Genomic DNA, 16,859 nt, shown 5'->3' on the forward strand with positions numbered 1-16,859 from the left:
CTGTACCACGCCTGTAGTAGCTTCATCTCTATGCAAATCTACATCGCTAAATTTCTGTGTGATTAAGCTTTTCAACAAGTGTGTATTGAAAGAAGGAAGGCATAAATAGAGAGGTACATTTTAAGATTGGCACAGATTTAATTTTATAAAATAACTAGGTCAGGGGTGCCTGGATGGCTCAGTCAGTTAAATGTCTCACTCTTTATCTCCACTAGGTCATGATCTCACAGTTCATGGGTTTGAGCCCCACAAAGCCTGCTTGGGATGCTCTCTTTCTTCCTCTCTCTCTGCCCCTCTCCTGCCTGTGCTCTCTCTCTAAATAAATAAACTTAAACAAATAAATAACTAGGTCATTCTAAACTTTTCTATAGGTCTTCTTGGAATGCAACATTTGGAGTCCCTCTTACATCTTCTTGCCTCTAGAACAAAGCTGAACTTGTTGATCCATCCCCGTGAAGTGAAGCTTGAAAAGAATTCTCTCCATGTTCCCAAATCCCTTTTTAAGTCAAAGTGCCTCCAAATTGCCTCTCCTTGTAGACCTTCTGTGACCCACAGTATACTGGAGAAAAGCAGAATCTCAGTCCCCATCCCAGAAATAGCGCTTGCATTTTCATGTGGTTCTCATACGTGTTAGAGTTTGAGAAGCACGGATTTAGAGCTCCAGGCTTGGCTCACACTTGACCCCGGTCCTCCTCGCTGAACAACAGAGGTAAGGAGACTAGAACAGCGGTAATAGTTATGTTAGGGACAGGATCTCTACCCAAGGATCCACTCAGACACTTTTCACTATCCTCAAGCCCTGCCTGCACAGGAAGCTGGCCACTAAAGATAGACTGCCTGTGGGAGACATAGGGACATAAGGGACCTCTGCTAGCTGTGCAGCAGGGTGAAAAAGGGTGGAACAGGAAAAGGAGGAAGGCAAGTTCCTGGATTCCAAAAACCACAGTTTGTCTAGGTGCTACTTTCTCCCTTATTTAGCACATAACTTTGTCATATGACATCCCTTTGCTGACCTCTTTTCCTTTTGCATTTTACCCCGCATTCAAAAGTCACCATCTAAAACTTTTCTCCATGGGTTAGAAACTTTAAGTTGTCAGGGACTGAATGTGCCCTGTTTCCAACAGTTTCTGGCAGTTCTCTGCTTTTATGGTGTAGTCATGGTGAAACCTGAGTCATCTGAAGATGGTGCCAGTGCCAAAGAACTGGGGAAGGAGCTTGTTGACAAGCCAGGATGGCAAGGAGCTGGGCTCAAGTAACTGCTGGGCACCCAGGGCCACTGTCCTATTGGGACAGGAGAGCTGCCCCAATCCTAAATGTGTTTATACAAATCGCCCCAAACTTTACAGTTTTAATGAATACTTTCTGTAGCAAGAGTGTTTAGACACGGCCCAAAATATAAAGCATCTCCCCGGAAAATTGTTTCTCACAGTTCTGAGTAGCAACACCTAGCTTTTGCATGTGCCAGAATTCCTTTCTTTCCTTTACTCTCTTTCTTCCTTTTTTTTTTTTTTTTTTAAACTGAGAAATCACAACATTTTCCTGGACAGGCAAACAAAATACCTTAATTTGTGTTTTAAGTAAGAATCGTTTCCTTCCTGTTTCATTCACATACATTAAACTATCCAGAAAGTACCTTGGTTTGGCCTCGTGTGTGTGTGTATATGCGTGTGTGTGTGCCATTTCTCTAAAATTATGACTCATAGTCTGGGGGACAATGATTGATTTTTTTCCAGTTCACATTGCTGCTCTGAATTTCTCTTCACAAGGATGGGCCTGTTTATTCACTCTGGGCATCGTTGGTAGAGCGCTAGTGTAAACAGCCCGAGGAACCCGGTGGGCTGGGGAAGCGGGCGCCCTGTGTTCTCCGCGGGGAGCAGGGATGCTGGGGGCCAGGTGGGGCTGACCGCATTTAGAGACCGCTTTCGGACCCCCCCTGGGTTTGCGATGCCTGCCGGAGCAGCCAGAAGCGCCATTGTGATGCCGGTGGGAGGGGTGGAGCCACCAAGTCCCGTCTCAATTTAGACTTCTCACTCCGCTTCTAGGCGCGCCCATTTCAGATTGCTAAACTCCAGAGTCAGGGGAAAAAAAAAAAAAGCGGGGAGGAGGTGGAAAGCCACACCCCGCGGCGCCCGCGAATTTCCCCAGGAGCCGACGGTGGCTCAGGCAGACGCGGCCGAGATGCGGGGCCCGGGGCTCCTGACCGCCGCCCACCTCGTGTGCGTGTGGACCGTGGTACTGGCCGCGGCCCCCGGGTAGGAGCGCGGGCGCGGGGCGCGCGCGGGGGGCGGGCGGACGGGCGGGAGGGGGCGGCGGCCGTGCGGCCGCGGGTGGGAACCCGCCGCGCCGCGGCACTCCCTAGCCAGGCACCGGCCTGGAGGCTTTGACCGCCTGTCGCCTCAGCGTGCTTCTCCACGGAACAGTTACTTTTTCCACCCGTGAAGTTGTTGAAGCGTCTCTCTGGCCGAAATTACTTTCTAGAGAGTCCTTTTAGTTTTAGTCCGTGTCGCCTCTGCCTTTTCCTCAAAGCAATTTTTTTTTTTCTTCTCCCACACAGCGTGCCTTCTTCTCCCGAAGGCACATGATCTATTTTTTCCTAACTGTCCCAACTTCGGCATTGGCAAGGTGGGGCTGCGGCGACTGAAGTGGTTCAGGTGCAGACACTGCAGGAAGATAACTAATGAGACAAGCCGCATAATGGAAAGTGCCCCACTCCTAAAGGGTTTTGCAGTTGAGCCTTAACCCCTGGCTTGGGCAGAGAAAGTGCTGTTTTTGCTGACTTTTATGCCCTGCTACACCTGGGCATTTTACCACTGGCAGTTTAATTTCAGATGGTGTCTTTCAATCAGTGGTATTTGTTAGATGATGTTTTCTGGGGCAGATGCCCAAGGATGAAAGTTTGAATAAAACCCGCAAAGTGTGTGTGCGCGCGCGCGCGGCTGTTTAAGCCAAGAAAAAAAAATCACACTGGGATGAGGTTGTCTGTAAAGGAGAAGCTTAGAGGCTTATAACTTTGCCACTAACTTCTGCATGCCACAGTGTATGCCATCCTGTGCTGTTTGTGGCTTATAAAATGGAAATAACACATGCCCTCCTCTAGTGTACAGGAATTACTGCATTAAAATTGATTTATGGGATTTCTTGTTTCCATAGCATTTCAGTGCAGTTGCTAAATGGAGCAGTGGGAGCAATACAGGGATAATTGCAACAATTGGAACTGACACAGTATGGAGGGTCTATCTCACTGTCTGTGAAATTTGAGGATTGGAAAAGAATGCAGATGTAAAGATAAGAAATTGTATTTTTCTCTTGTTGGGAACTCTTTAGGCCTAGGTTTCTGGTGACAGCCCCAGGGGTCATTAGGCCTGGAGGAAATGTGACTGTTGGGGTAGAGCTTCTGGAACACAGCCCCTCCCAGGTCACTGTGAAGGCTGAGGTCATCAAGATGGCAGCCAACCTCACGGTCTCTGTCCTGGAAGCAGAGGGAGTCTTTGAAAAAGGTAAGATAAACAGCACAGAGTCTTACCCTTCTGTAGTAATAATTGGAGTATGTTAATAAAGCCATGTGCTAGGGTGGGTAACAGAGAAACCCCAGAGTTGCAGTGTTTTATGTAGTACACATTTAATTTTTGCTCCTGTGAAGTCTAAAATGGTGTTCTTGTATGCTCTTCCAAGAGACCCAGGTTCCTTCCACTTTGTGGCTCCCTCATCAACATGTGGCTTCTGAGACTTCAGGGAAAGAGCACTGAGTTTCTCATGTGGGAGGTTTTTATGGGATAGGCCTAGAAGTGGCTTATTATCAATTCTGTTCCTCTTGTGATGGCCACGTGGAGCTGCAAACGAGGCTAGGAAATGTAGGCCGGTGACTGCCCAGAAGAGGAAATGGGCAAACTTAATAGTCTGACACAAAACCTTATTTATATAGCTTACATAAACCATATGCAACTGTGTTTCTTTATATTTACTGAGTGCTAAGGATGTTAATAAGTAGGCTTGTGGAAAGGAAAAGAACTACACAATGTTAAAGTCCAGTTTTATGGAATATTTCTTAATTTTTAAAGTACAGGGGAAAATGATATATATGTGGGAGCCATTTGTGAAAGAACCCACTTCCCTTAAGTTTGGATTCGAATCTGGTTTAGGGTTAAATTGGCTCAGTGAATGTCTTCTTTTTCGATTCTAAGGGAAAAATAATTTTGGGGGTAAATACCTTAGCTTTTTTTCCATTAAAATGAACCTTTATAGTATTTTTTTTTCTAATTGAAAGAGAAATATATGCTCAGTGCTTACAACCTGATAAACCATCCTGGAAGTAAAGGAAATAAGCAAAGATCACCCATAATCCTAACCACCTAACTATAAGCACAATTAACTGGAAGCATGTTTAGATGTTTAGTCAGAGGGCAGAAATTGAGGCATCAATGCCTATAATGTTAAGAGTTATCTTAAAAAATTAATTTAAGGGCACATAATTAAGAGTGGAAGGGATTTCACAATAGTTCATTATATTAATGTTTATCCTCTACCAGCATAGAGAAGTTAACACTATCGTGAAAGGAGATAAAATCAAAGTTTATCTATATCTCCACCAGAAGTTGACTGACTAGGTGGGTAAGTTTGGGATAGAAGTCAGCAAGAAGTGGTGTGTACAGGGGCCAAGCCACTTTGTCTTTCATAGGAGAAATGTAAGGAAAGGAAGGTGGGAGGCCTTGTTTCCCTGGAGAGGAAATGTAGATTAGGGCTAAAGATCTGAGATTGTCTTAGCACCAGTTGCACGATCTCCTGCAGTAACCTAACTGTTCCGAGCCTCAGTTTCCTCATTTATAAAATGGGGATGATGACTTACTTCCCAGGGCAGGTGTAAAGTGAAAGTCAGTGTCTAGCATCTATTGGGAATTCATAAACAGCAGTTAATATTATAGGTAGTAATACTGAAGAAGATGCAGGAAGCGTTATTTCCTTTTTATACGGGAGGAGACCTCTGTTTTTGTTATTGAATTAGTATTTCTGAAAATGAATGAATCCTGGTCTTATGATAATGGCTAAAGAAAATATTGAAATACTAAGTCAGGGCGGATAATATTTCATGTAGTTCCACATTCATTATTTACTAACTAAAATTTATCATCTTGGCTCTACTAGTGTGGCAGTTTTATTGCAATGCAGAGGTCCAGAATAACATGGATGATTTTAATAAATGTTTGGGCTTTGCTGAGATGTTTGCATGCTCTTATTTTAGAATTTCTACTGCATTATCTTTTCTGCAATCTCCTTCATCAGGCTCTTTTCTTTTTTCTGCAAATAGTACCAACACCGTGGTGGGGGGAAGGGGATATTGTGGCTCGTTTTTAAACTTTATTCTTAGATTTTTCTTTTGGGAAGAGAGTTGGTCATATGCTTCTGGGAAGGCTAATGTGCTCAAGACTGCATCAGACAACACTGTCCTGAGAGCAGAATGGATCTTTGAAAAAGAGAGAGAGAAAATGTACCTCTTTCAATGGGTGTTTTTTGACTCTGTTGACATACAGTTTCATTGAAAATACCATTTCTGGGAGTACTCTCTCTCTTTCAAAGGAGAATGTTACTCTGTTATCAGAGGCTATGAGTCATTGTTCTCAAAGCAGATGCTTCCTGTAATGTTAGGACTTAAGGACCATGACTTTTTTTTTTTTTTTACTTCTCCAGTTGGAGCAGTACATAGACAAATGAGCATTTTAAATCAGTGCATCTTCGACATCCAGAGATCCTCCTAGGATTCAGTGTTTTCTCCCTTGCCACATAAACACAAACACATAAATACACCTTAGGTCTGATTATTTCATCACTTTCTTATGAGGGCCTCCAGGAAAAGGTTGGTTCTAATAAAGATTCATCTTCCAGCAGAACTGGGTAAGGGGGGGGGTGCTATTTCTGGGTGGCTGTTTCTAACAGTCCTGGTGTTTTTAGAAATTCCTGGGGCAGAGCAGTGTTCCAGCATAACCAGAATGCATTTGTAACCTAATTCGTGTCAGAAAGGATAATAGCTAAAGGATTCACATTGCAGAATATGCCTTAAAAAAGGGATGGATGAAACAGGTGAAGGGGATTAAGAATACACTTAATCTTGATGAGCACTGAGTAATATATGGAACTGTTGAATCACTACACTGTACACCTGAAATGAATATAACACTGTCTGTTAGCTACACTGGAATTAAAATTTTAAAAATGGAAAAGATAGAAATAAATTTTAAAATAGTCAGGAAAGTATGGCTTGTCCTCAAGGAAGAGTTCATGTATTTGTTTGACAGATACAGGGAAAATTTTATTTACATTTCCATCCTTGAGGCCAGCAGCATTGATTACATTAGAGTTAGCTTATTCGTTTTTAAATATATTAATTCTACATTTATTGGGATCAATTATGAGGTTTTTTGGGTGAACAATGGCCCTTTAGCATAAATGTTTCTACTAAGCTTTGTGGCATTCTGTACAGGTGTATTAATGCCTCTTCAGTGGTGAGATTCAGACATTGAAGTGTGCTGGTCATTATCCCTGCCACTACCCTACCGTATCCTACCATCACCACCACCACCACCACCGCCGCCCTCATGGCCACCGTCATCATCATCCTCTTTATAGTGAAAAGAGCTAAGTTCATAGTCTTCCATTGCATAAAATAGTTAAGTGGACATAATTGACAAAACATGGTAAAAATTCAGCAGGTCGTAATTACCAGAGGAGAGAAGATGGAGTAGCTTTTGGTATTTGAAATCAAATCAGACTCTACGTTGGGTGGAGAGTGAGTCTGTCAATTTATTTCTTCCCTTCTTGGTTTTTATCTTTTCCTTTGGTGTGATGTTACCCTGGAGTTCCATGCCAAATCAAGAAAAAAAAGTTTAAGAACACTTGAACTCATGGGTCAGATATGAGAACTGTCCTCTCACCTGTGAAGGCATATGGAATGATTGAATTATTTTTTAATGTCCTAGAAATCATTCTTTCTGCTTTATTCCCCTTCTCTTTCCACAGTTTCAGATGGTCATTTGTAAACTTTCAGTGTTTCTCTTGAGTGAGGTTTGCCTCAAATAATAACCAATACACCCTTTCCCCTTATTAATGAATTCCCTGTTGATGGTTTTAGATAAACCTGACTTAAGAAAAAACCTAAACAGAAAATGTCAGTGGAAACCTTGGCTGTTCTGTAGGGCATCTTGTGCTACAGTGGGAATTCATTGTTTATTTATTTATGGTGCCAAGCCTACTTCCGTCTTCCCATTGAGGCATTGGCATGAGACTTACTCTATGAGTGTAACCATATTATTTATTATTGCTTTTTCTTTTTGCTTTAAAATCTTGGAGAGTTAATGGGGTGTTTAATTCCTATTTTTTAAAAGTTAAAAATTCTTGGGGTTCCTGGGTGGCTCAAGTCAGTTGGGCATCCGACTTCAGCTCAGGTCATGATCTCGCAGTTTGTGAGTTCAAGCCCTGCGTAGGGCTCTGTGTTGACAGCTCAGAGCCTGGAGCCTGCTTTGGATTCTGTGTCTCCCTCTCTTTCTGCCCCTCCCCTGCTCATGCTCTGTCTCTCTCTCTCTCCTTCAAAAATAAATAAACATTAGAAAAAAAAAAAGTTAAAAATTCTTCTTTGTCCTTTATTGTCTTTCTCACATTGATGATAGGGTGTTTTATTTTCTATCTTGATCCAGGTAAGGGTGGGAAATCAATATTTCTCAAATTTGAGATATTAGCTGAAAAAATTAAAAAAAAAATCATCCAATTCAGTTTGGATGGGCTTTCTGGTGGATACAAAGCTCCTGAGCGTACGTTTCATGGCTTGTAGATCAAAATCAGTCCCACGGTTTTTATGAGAGTAGATTAATTAGTGTGTGGGCAGGTCTCCCAGGGCAGGTTTTCACAGGAAGCTTTGCCAGTAGAACTCAGTCTGAACTTGTAGTTTTGTGAGAATTATTTTTAAAGGGTGTGGACTCTTCATTCACATGTCTTTACTATTGTGTGATATGTATTTATACGTATATATATATATATACACAAATATATATACGTGTGTGAGTATGTACGTGGTGCCAGAGGATAAAGGACCATAGTGTAATCACGATGTGGTTAGACTCTGAAGCCAGGCTACCTGAATAACCTTCCATTAGTGATTGTATGTGGTCAGTCATGATCTCACCAGGCTTCAGTTTTATTATCTGAAGAATAGTGGTTCCTGCCTTATGCAATTACATGGTTATTGTATGGATTAAGTGAGATAACATGTTTATAGCACTTAACACATAGGAATTATTCAAGAAAATGGTAGCTATTGTTATTAAAAGTGAATAGCAACAATCATGACAGGCAATTATTAATCATCAGTTGGGATGATCTTGAACTGGGAACTCTATAAAAGGCACATCACTAGGAGGAACTGGGAAGAGATTTAACATATTAAATACTGAGTTTCCTTACAGTGCCAGGGACTTAATGCACAATACTTCAGTAACCTTGTGACAAAGTCACTATTGTTTTCATTTTAGAGATGAAGAAACTGAGGCTAAGAGAGGAGAAATAACTTTCTGGAGTTAACAGGGTAAATAGTAAAGCTTGACTTTGAAGTTGGTTCTGTTGGTTCTGAATTTGCAGGTTTATACGGCCTGAAAAAACATGGCATATTTTTTGTTTGCCTTACTTTGGGGTATTGGTGCAATGTTGTATCAGTCACCTTGCTGTAAAATTATTGTCGTGTTTGTGTGTGGTGATTTAGTCCTGGATCTAATGAAATCTAATCTGGATCTGAAGAATCACAATGAAATGCTAGCTCTCCACCTAATTTACTTGGAGCTTCACAGAATTTTGGATCTGGATGGGACCTCTGAGATAAGCCAATTCATAAATTATTCAGTCAGCAATTTGTGGCTGAGGAGACTAAGGCATGGTGTTTGGTGACTTGACCAAGAGTTGAAAACATCACAGGACCCCAGATTTTCAGTCCAGTGCTATTTCCATTATACTCTAGGAAATTTTCCTAACACATGGAGAGCTCTGCGGAAGGCCTAACATATGGAGAACTGTGTGTAAGACCTAGGGTGTATTTGCAAATGTTGATTTTCCTGATATGGAAGAAAATAAGGCTAGCTAAGGAGTTTTAAAATGCTTACCTGCATATTTGTGCAAGTTTCTTATTTCAGCTCAAGGTGGAGTTGCTCTTTATGGACTAATGGTTCTACATGGGGTGGGGGTGGGGCTAGGAGCCTCATAGATCTTTCTAACACTAAATCCTGTGGCTTTCTCCAAGTGTGAGTTGTATTTATTAGAAATGCAGACTCAGGGTGCCTGGCTGGTTCAGCTGGTGGAGCATGTGACTCTTGATGTCGGGGTTATGGGTTTGAGCCCCGTGTTGGGTATAGAGATTACCTGAAAATAAAGTCTTGAAAAAAAAAAAAGTAGACTCATGTCCACTCCTTCAAGACATTGGTAAGGTCCAAGAATCTAAACTTTATGTTAAGCAGTCATCACAACTGATTAAAATGAGAATTAAAATGAGAATGACTCGTCTTCAGCATCTCACAAATTGCTTCTGACCAAGTAAGTGCTGGAAAGCCTGAGGGTGAGAGACATGCCCTTGCAAGTCTAGGATGATTCATGGCTGGCTGAGAGAAGTCTCCTCCTAGACTTCCGTATTTGCTTTCAAGCAACCCCCATCCCTAAGCATTGGGGTTCATTTTATGCGGTAGAGAAGCATATTTTGGGGTTTGATTATGAATCAGTTACTGAGTGAAGCTGAAAGTGAACATACTGATTCTTCAAACTCCAAGTTAAACATGTGCTGCTCCTCTTCTAACATGAAATGAGTCACTCCTCCAGTGACTCACGGAGGGGTTGTGGTGGAAATAGAAATCAGATCCTGTAAGAATTTGGGCTGGGTTACCGTTTGATCCTTTATGTTGTAAAGAGGGCTTTACAATGCTGAAATCAGTTGTTTGCCTGATGACATTTCCCCCCCATTAATTTATTATTTATCGGTTATTTGCTCTATCTGAGCGTGAATGAATGGGGGCGATTGGGGAATAAGAGGAAGGAAGGATTAGAGGAGGTTCAGAGACTCCAGAAGGATAACATAACATATAATATTTAAAATGCAGAAGGCTGGAGAATTTTTATTTCTTTTTTGTATAAAAAATTCAATGTGGTTTGTAAATAGTGCTTCTTGTGTGTGACCCTGTGTCCTGTACCATTACCTTTTACATCCAGAGCTATACAAATGCCCATTCATAAATGTTCTACTTCTGCTGATATATTTGGCATTTAGTGGGAACAGTCATTTCACATACTAGGGGAGGGAAGGGTGTGCTGGAGGAAAGAGCTGATGGCTGGGAGTGGTAGTCATGGGGAGATAGAGGTTTGTGTGTCTGTTTTCTGAAAAGATGCTACATTCTGCTTTAAAGTTTAGGGAGACATCCAGGGGGAGATGTACAGCAGATAGTTTTGAAATTGCAGCTAGGGAGAGAGTTTAAGGCATTGTTTTCACAGAGGCAGACAATATTCGAAGTCTTGGTGGGAACATGTAAGATGCACAAGAGAGACAAACCCTATGGAACAAGACTGATGATAGAAGCTTGGAAGAAGGAAAATAAATCAATGAAATGGACAAACAGTGAGCAGCCAGAGACTGGGATAGATTGAAGATGGTAAGATGTTTCAGAAGCCAAGGGAAGAAAGTTACAGAAAGGGAAAGTTTTAATAGTCCCAACTGTCCCAGAAGGCCAGAGAAGAAAAGACAAAGACAGAAAAAAGAACATTGGTGATCTTCAAGTGAATGGTTTTAAGTTGAATCAAAAGCCTAGTTTTAAGTAACAAAAGGGTGGTGAGAGAATATGATGGTAGGCTACTCTTACCAAAGTTTGATGGTTTAAAGGAGAGAGGTAGATGGTCTTTTAAAATGTACAGTAGAGAGGTAAAAGTGGTGGCTGCAAAAGGGGACGGGTGGATAATTCATGGATAAGAAATGGTGGGATCAGGATCAGGAGCACAGGTAAGTGGATTAATCATTAAAAAAAAAAGACTTGTACTTTTTGTTTTGATGCAAGGAAGAGATAAGGAAAGAAATATTTTGAGGGATGAACTTGAGATGAGGAATAAAATTGAAATACAGTTTTAGGAAAACCTGCCTCTAAATTGTACACATCTGGTCATCTCTTCATAGGAAGTGGGGATATACATTATAAGTATTGGAGAAAGAAGTGCAGAATTGGAGATATTTGCTGGTGGTGTCCAAATGGGCCCCTGCTGGATTGTGGGATGTTGGAATGCAAGGGCTGATACTTGTATTGCTATTGGGGGAGGGAGCACAGGAGAATGAAGAGAAAGGGGTATTTATGGTGGTAGTATGCTTTACTTGAAGCTCGAAGGGATGGGGTAGTTATTTTATTATTGCCATGAGGTTGTCAGTGTGAGTAAGAAGTGGAATTGTAATATATCATCTCTTGGTCTGGGCTAAGATGATCATCATACCAAAGGTGCAATGTCAAAACTTGACAATCAGAAGGAAATTATAGTGGGTCTGGTCTTGCCGTATGTCTTGCATTCTTCATTTCTCTTAGGAAAATTCCATGACTTGACTTTCTTCCTTTGAAAGGATGAGGGTGAAATTGGCCAAAGAAAATTTGATGGGGGGAGTTGGGTAGGGAGGTAGTGGGCAGGTCCTTGGGTCTTTAGTTCTGAAGAAAATGGCTCATGAATTAATCTAAAAACCAGAGTGGTAAAGAGTTTGGACACAAATAAGGAGTTATGTTTTTTAAGAGTACTTGATAGCTGTTGGTAGCAGGGCAATATTGGGAGTTTATATTTATGAAAATGTAGCTGGCAGAAATGATTTAATATGATAAATTTAAGTTTCGCTGAAATTCTTGTTAAATCTCAGGAATATGGTTAAGACAGGGCATTACTATTTTGAGAATTCCAAATATTTATTAGGCATCAAATTGTACATGGCACAGTATTGGGTAGGGTAAATATTTGTCTCCTCAAGGGGAAGCAAAATAGGTTTTGTTTCATGTGCCATCTTGAGTTGATGGTAGAGGCTGCTTGGAGTGTCGTATTGATGGTTTCAAGGTCAAGTCTGGGTTCACTGGAATAGAGTGGATGGATTAGCTGTGTTTGCCCTGGGCATGAGAAGGGGGAGTATGGTATGAATGTTGCAAATGAATGTTGGGTTGAAGAGGGATGGTCTTCTGCAGGGCTACATAGGGGCTTGAGGTAATGACAATGCAGATAAGAGCCGAAAGGTGAGAGTGGGTGTGTTCAAATACTAACACAAGAGTGTACTAAGCTACAGAGGAGGGGCAGGGACGAAACATGAGATTTCGTTTGGACTAATATTTTGGAAGTGATAACCAGGTCTGTTCTGTATAGTTTGGGAGACACAGTGGGTCAGAGTGGGGGCTCTGGAACCACACTGGAATTGAACCCTGTGCACTGTCTTTTACTACCTAAGTGGCTTTGGGCAAGTCACTTCATTTCATCTAATCTCGGTTTCTTTATTTGAATGATGGCAATAATAACAATACCTACCTTAGGGCATTGGTGTGAGTATTACATGAAACAGTGCTTCAGAGCCGCATTGTGCAATGTGGTAGCCACGAGCCACACGTGGGTTTTGAGTGCTTAAAATGTGGGTTGTGTGAGATGGCCTGCAAGTATGAAATAAATACTGGATTTTGAATACTTCATACCAAAAAGTGCAACAAAACTGATAATTTTTTTAAACTGATAAATTTTTAATATTGATTACATGTTCAGTGATAATATTTGGGTATATTGGGTTAAATAAAATGTTATTAAAATTAATTTTACCCATTTATTTTTTTCTTTTTTTAGTGCACTTCTTTAGAACATTTATCATAGTGTCTGGCTAAACACTGGAGAATGTTAGCTGGCTAAACATGCTAAACACTGGAGAATGTTAGCTGTGTCGTACCCAGCATTTCCTAGTATCAGATGTTAGTACCAATGCCACCCTTCTGAGCACACGCTGTGGCATCAGGCCAGGTCTTTGTTGAAGGCACTTTGAATTTTTTTTAAGTTTACTTATTCATTTTGGTGGGGGAGGGGCAGAGAGAGGGAGAGAGAGAATCTCAAGCAAGCTCTGCTTGCCAGTGCAGAGCTGGCTGGGGCTCGGACTCATGAACCGTGAGATCACGGCCCGAGTTGAAATGAAGAGCTGGACTTAACCGACTGAGCCACCGAGGCACTTCGATTCTGACTTTGAGTGAGCCTTATTTCTTATCCCTTGAGAAAGGAGGAAATCTCCCTAAAAGGAGCATTATACCATAGGGGTTCAGTAAACTTTTTCTATAAAAGGCCAGATGGTAAACATTATAGGCTCTGCTGCCTTATGGTTTTTGTTGTTTGTCTTTGTAGAGGCAAAGTAGCTATAGACTACATAATAAATGAGTGTCCTCATGGAACTTTATGGCCACTGAATTTGGAATTCATATAATTTTCATGTGTCATGAAATATTACTCTGTTTCTTTTTCCGGCTATTTACAAATGCAAAACCATTTTTGGTTCACAAACTGTATGAAAGTGGGTGTGGGCAACATTTGGCCCGTGGACCGTAGTTTGCTAACCCTGACATCAAAAGTGCCCTGTACATTTAGTAGCCCAGAGTCTTGTGTGACTCTTGGTTTTTCATATGTATCGCACCTAACATTTAGTTTATACTGTACCATTTTATTTATTTTACTTTTAGTGGGTTTTGTTCGACCTGTTTATACTCAGTGGTCTAAATGGAACAAAACATCATTTATGAAACTCATGTTTATTGAGATGTTTGTAAGTAAGGAGAGGCAAGAGAGAAAAAAAAAATTAAAAGGGTGTATATGGGACCAAAAGAGATTTGCTTTGTTTTGTTTTACTAGAAATGCTTGTCTTTTCTGTATAGATTGAATTCACTGAAGAGTTACTTAACCTTAAAGTGACATTAAACTGTGAAGCAGAAGCATATTTTAAGATTTTGTCTTCCACAGATTTGGAGTTGAAAACCCCATTCTCACAGTCTGTGAACAAAGAAAATGCTGAATACTGAGAATATGTAATAACTTGGTAAAGAGATCAAAGTTTTCAGCTAAAAAAGTGATATACTTAAGTTTATTACTATATATTCCTCAATAGCAGAGAGTTGCCAAAAATAATTAAGCTGTAAATACTAAGCCAGGCATATATTTGCCTAGGAAATTCTGAGCTGCATTTGTAAATTTAATGGGAACAAGTTGAAAAAAAGTACACACACACACACACACACACACACACACACACACACGTATATAGTGGAAAAGCTATTTCTTTTTTTTTTCCCATACAGAATATTTCTGGACCAATTGGATTTCCAGTTACACACTACCCATTCCCTTCAGCAGTTCTCTGCAGAGCTATTTGGTGAGCACAGATGTCAGAAGAGGCAGCATATGGTATTATAGAGTGTGTTTAAAAAGTTAAGGGAAGGTTAGTTTTTGTGTATGCTTATTACACAACTTAAAAATAGCTGGACTCTATTTGTAAATCAAATGGCCAGCTCTCAGGCTTGTGCCAATTGTGAAGCCTTAAAACAAGGTTTCTTTTGAGTGGCTTCGGCAGCGATGGGAAGGAGAAAGCATCTGAAAGGGTTCAAAGATTGACTCTGGTTATACACAAAAATGACCGGAGTTTTACAGACTTATCTACAATAATGTTGAGAAGGACTTCACATAACAGAGCGGATCATTAGTCTTTGATTTAAAAGAGTGCCATGCAGTGTTTCAAGAGGTGGGGACTGTTTCCCGTGTCTGAATGGAAACTTGCTAAAAGGGAGCAGAAGTGGTCACAACAATTTGCAAATTCTATTTAATCTTCAAGCTAGCAACAGTACAGAAAGAGATTACTATTCCTCATCTGCACTCCCACCACTCTGCTCCCAATTTTATGTTTTGACTGTGTAAATTATTTCTAGAATGTAGGACTTTCACATAAGGCTTAGTAAGTGCCTAGGAAATTCCAAGCTGCATTTGTAAATTTAGAAGGAACACAACATGTTGAAAAAAATGTCAAGTACTTGAAGTCGACCTTTTAATAAGGACACACAAGAGCAGTGAGTGGGCTTTAAATTGGATCTCTCTACACATGCTTTGAGCCACTCCCTGAATCCAGTCAGAATCAGGGGTGGGTGGGACGGCTCTGCCCCTACACTCCAGCTTTTGGGGGCAGTTTCTGTTTCTGGCTCTGTCTTTCCTGGGTCTGTACACAGACACTCTCATGTGTCAGAGTAGTGGGACCCAGGCATGCAGTCAACATCCTTTTCCAATTTTTCTCTAATGAGAAAACCCCTCAAAAGTTTGACCAAAAGAGCTACATTAAAAAAAAAAGGGGGTTGGTAGCTCGTCTTGAATTGCTGAAATGCTTGCCCTCCAATTAATCAACTTACTGGATTTATTTGGATTGTAGATTCACAGCTGTTTTTTACTTTCTCCTTATTTGGTATCACACTTAGATAAAAATAAATCCCCCGCCCCTTGCCCTAATGCGCGCACACACACACACACACACACACACATACACACACACGCACACACACACACACACACACACACACACACACACACACAGTCTTTGTAAATCTGGTGGTGATGGAGGTAGACTGTATGTTAGTCCATGATGGAAAGGAAGCACATTGTTTCCTCCAAGTCACTGGCTGACAAAATAGTCAACCCTGATGATTTATTCTAAAGTAATGAAAAATAAATACCTCTCAATAATCGAGGGTACTGATTTGCTGGGGCCCTGGTTTCTGCAGTGTAATTTTTTTGATTTTGTTCCAATGTGGGATATTGTGGTGGATGCTATGCTGTGCATGCTCCCTAATGGAGCCTTTCAGGGAAGAAGGACTCATTCCCTCTAGCTACTGGCAGTATTGCCACAGACTGCCTTCACAGCCAGCCCCCTTTGGGAATTGGCTGTGGTAAAGGGAATCACCTTGCCCCAGGGGCACCCCTCCTTGGGTGAGTGTCCAGTCCCCTCCCCCTGACTCAGGACAGTTCTCAAGGATCATGGCTGCTCCTGAGCGCCTCTTGTGACACCTCTGGAGCCTGCGTTGTAGCTCTGACTCCCTCTCTCCCCTGTCCCCTCTCCTTCCTTTCCCTTCCCTTCTCCAGGTGCTGATCCCAAGAGCACTCCCTACAAAACCACTTGCACTTAAAAAAAAAAGTTTATTGTGAGAGAGAGTGGGTGCAGAGAGAGAGGGAGACAGAGAATCCTAAGCAGGCTCCACCCCCAGCACAGAGTCCAAAGCAGGGCTCGATCTTACAACCGTGAGATCACCACCTGAGCAGAAATCGAGAGTGGGTGCTTAACCGACGGAACCACCCCGGAGCTCTCCAAACCCCTTGCTCTTTAATCACCATCTCAGCATTGGCTTCCCTGGGATCCCAACCATAGACAGATGTGATTATTTAACTTTCCTTTGAAGAGGGATTTTTCAGATATTGAAATTAACCTCAAATGTATCAAAACTAGTGTGAGAAAGTGTTATGAGAGTCGGGAAATTTTCAAGTTTTTATTTCCTTTTCAGAAGTTCTTGTATAACATGAATTATTTTAAAATTAGCTCTGCTACTTCAGTGCTTATAGCGTGACTCTAAGGGTTGGGAGAAACATGGATGGAAGAGAATCCCCAGGTTCTCTGATGACTAGCATAGAGTTGAGGAGAGGAGCCCCAGGTAATGGAGATTTTGAGTGGTGATAACGTGCACAAAGAGGCTCTCTAGGCTGGGGAACCTTTACAATAATCAAAGGTACTCAGGGTAAAAGAACAGAGGTACAGCTGCTGTTCTTGTCCTGAGAGTGGTGATTTA

At 41.4% G+C, this 16,859-nt stretch overlaps 1 protein-coding gene and 1 long non-coding RNA gene across 7 annotated transcripts in view; both read left to right on the forward strand.

The window, feature by feature from the left end:
- The window catches only part of LOC125166836 (uncharacterized), a 32,115-nt gene extending 30,483 nt beyond the window's left edge, over positions 1 to 1,632 (forward strand). For 3 of the 4 annotated variants that reach the window (XR_007152548.1, XR_007152549.1, XR_007152550.1), the window contains one exon: positions 372 to 1,632. This is a non-coding gene — a long non-coding RNA (uncharacterized LOC125166836). The remainder of the gene's footprint in view (positions 1 to 371) is intronic. The other variant, XR_007152551.1, reaches the window with a different exon arrangement.
- Positions 1,633 to 2,096: 464 nt separating this feature from the next.
- CD109 (CD109 molecule) overlaps positions 2,097 to 16,859 on the forward strand; it is a 144,413-nt gene continuing 129,650 nt past the window's right edge. For all 3 annotated transcript variants that reach the window (XR_007152347.1, XR_007152348.1, XM_047859773.1), the window contains exons 1-2: positions 2,097 to 2,252; positions 3,325 to 3,497. Coding sequence is in view for 1 of the 3 variants with exons in the window: in XM_047859773.1 (XP_047715729.1) it covers positions 2,179 to 2,252; positions 3,325 to 3,497 (247 nt within the window). In the remaining 2 variants the exon portion in view is untranslated. The remainder of the gene's footprint in view (positions 2,253 to 3,324; positions 3,498 to 16,859) is intronic.

Source organism: Prionailurus viverrinus, chromosome B2 (genome assembly GCF_022837055.1).
Source record: "Prionailurus viverrinus isolate Anna chromosome B2, UM_Priviv_1.0, whole genome shotgun sequence".
Classification (NCBI taxonomy): domain Eukaryota; kingdom Metazoa; phylum Chordata; class Mammalia; order Carnivora; family Felidae; genus Prionailurus; species Prionailurus viverrinus.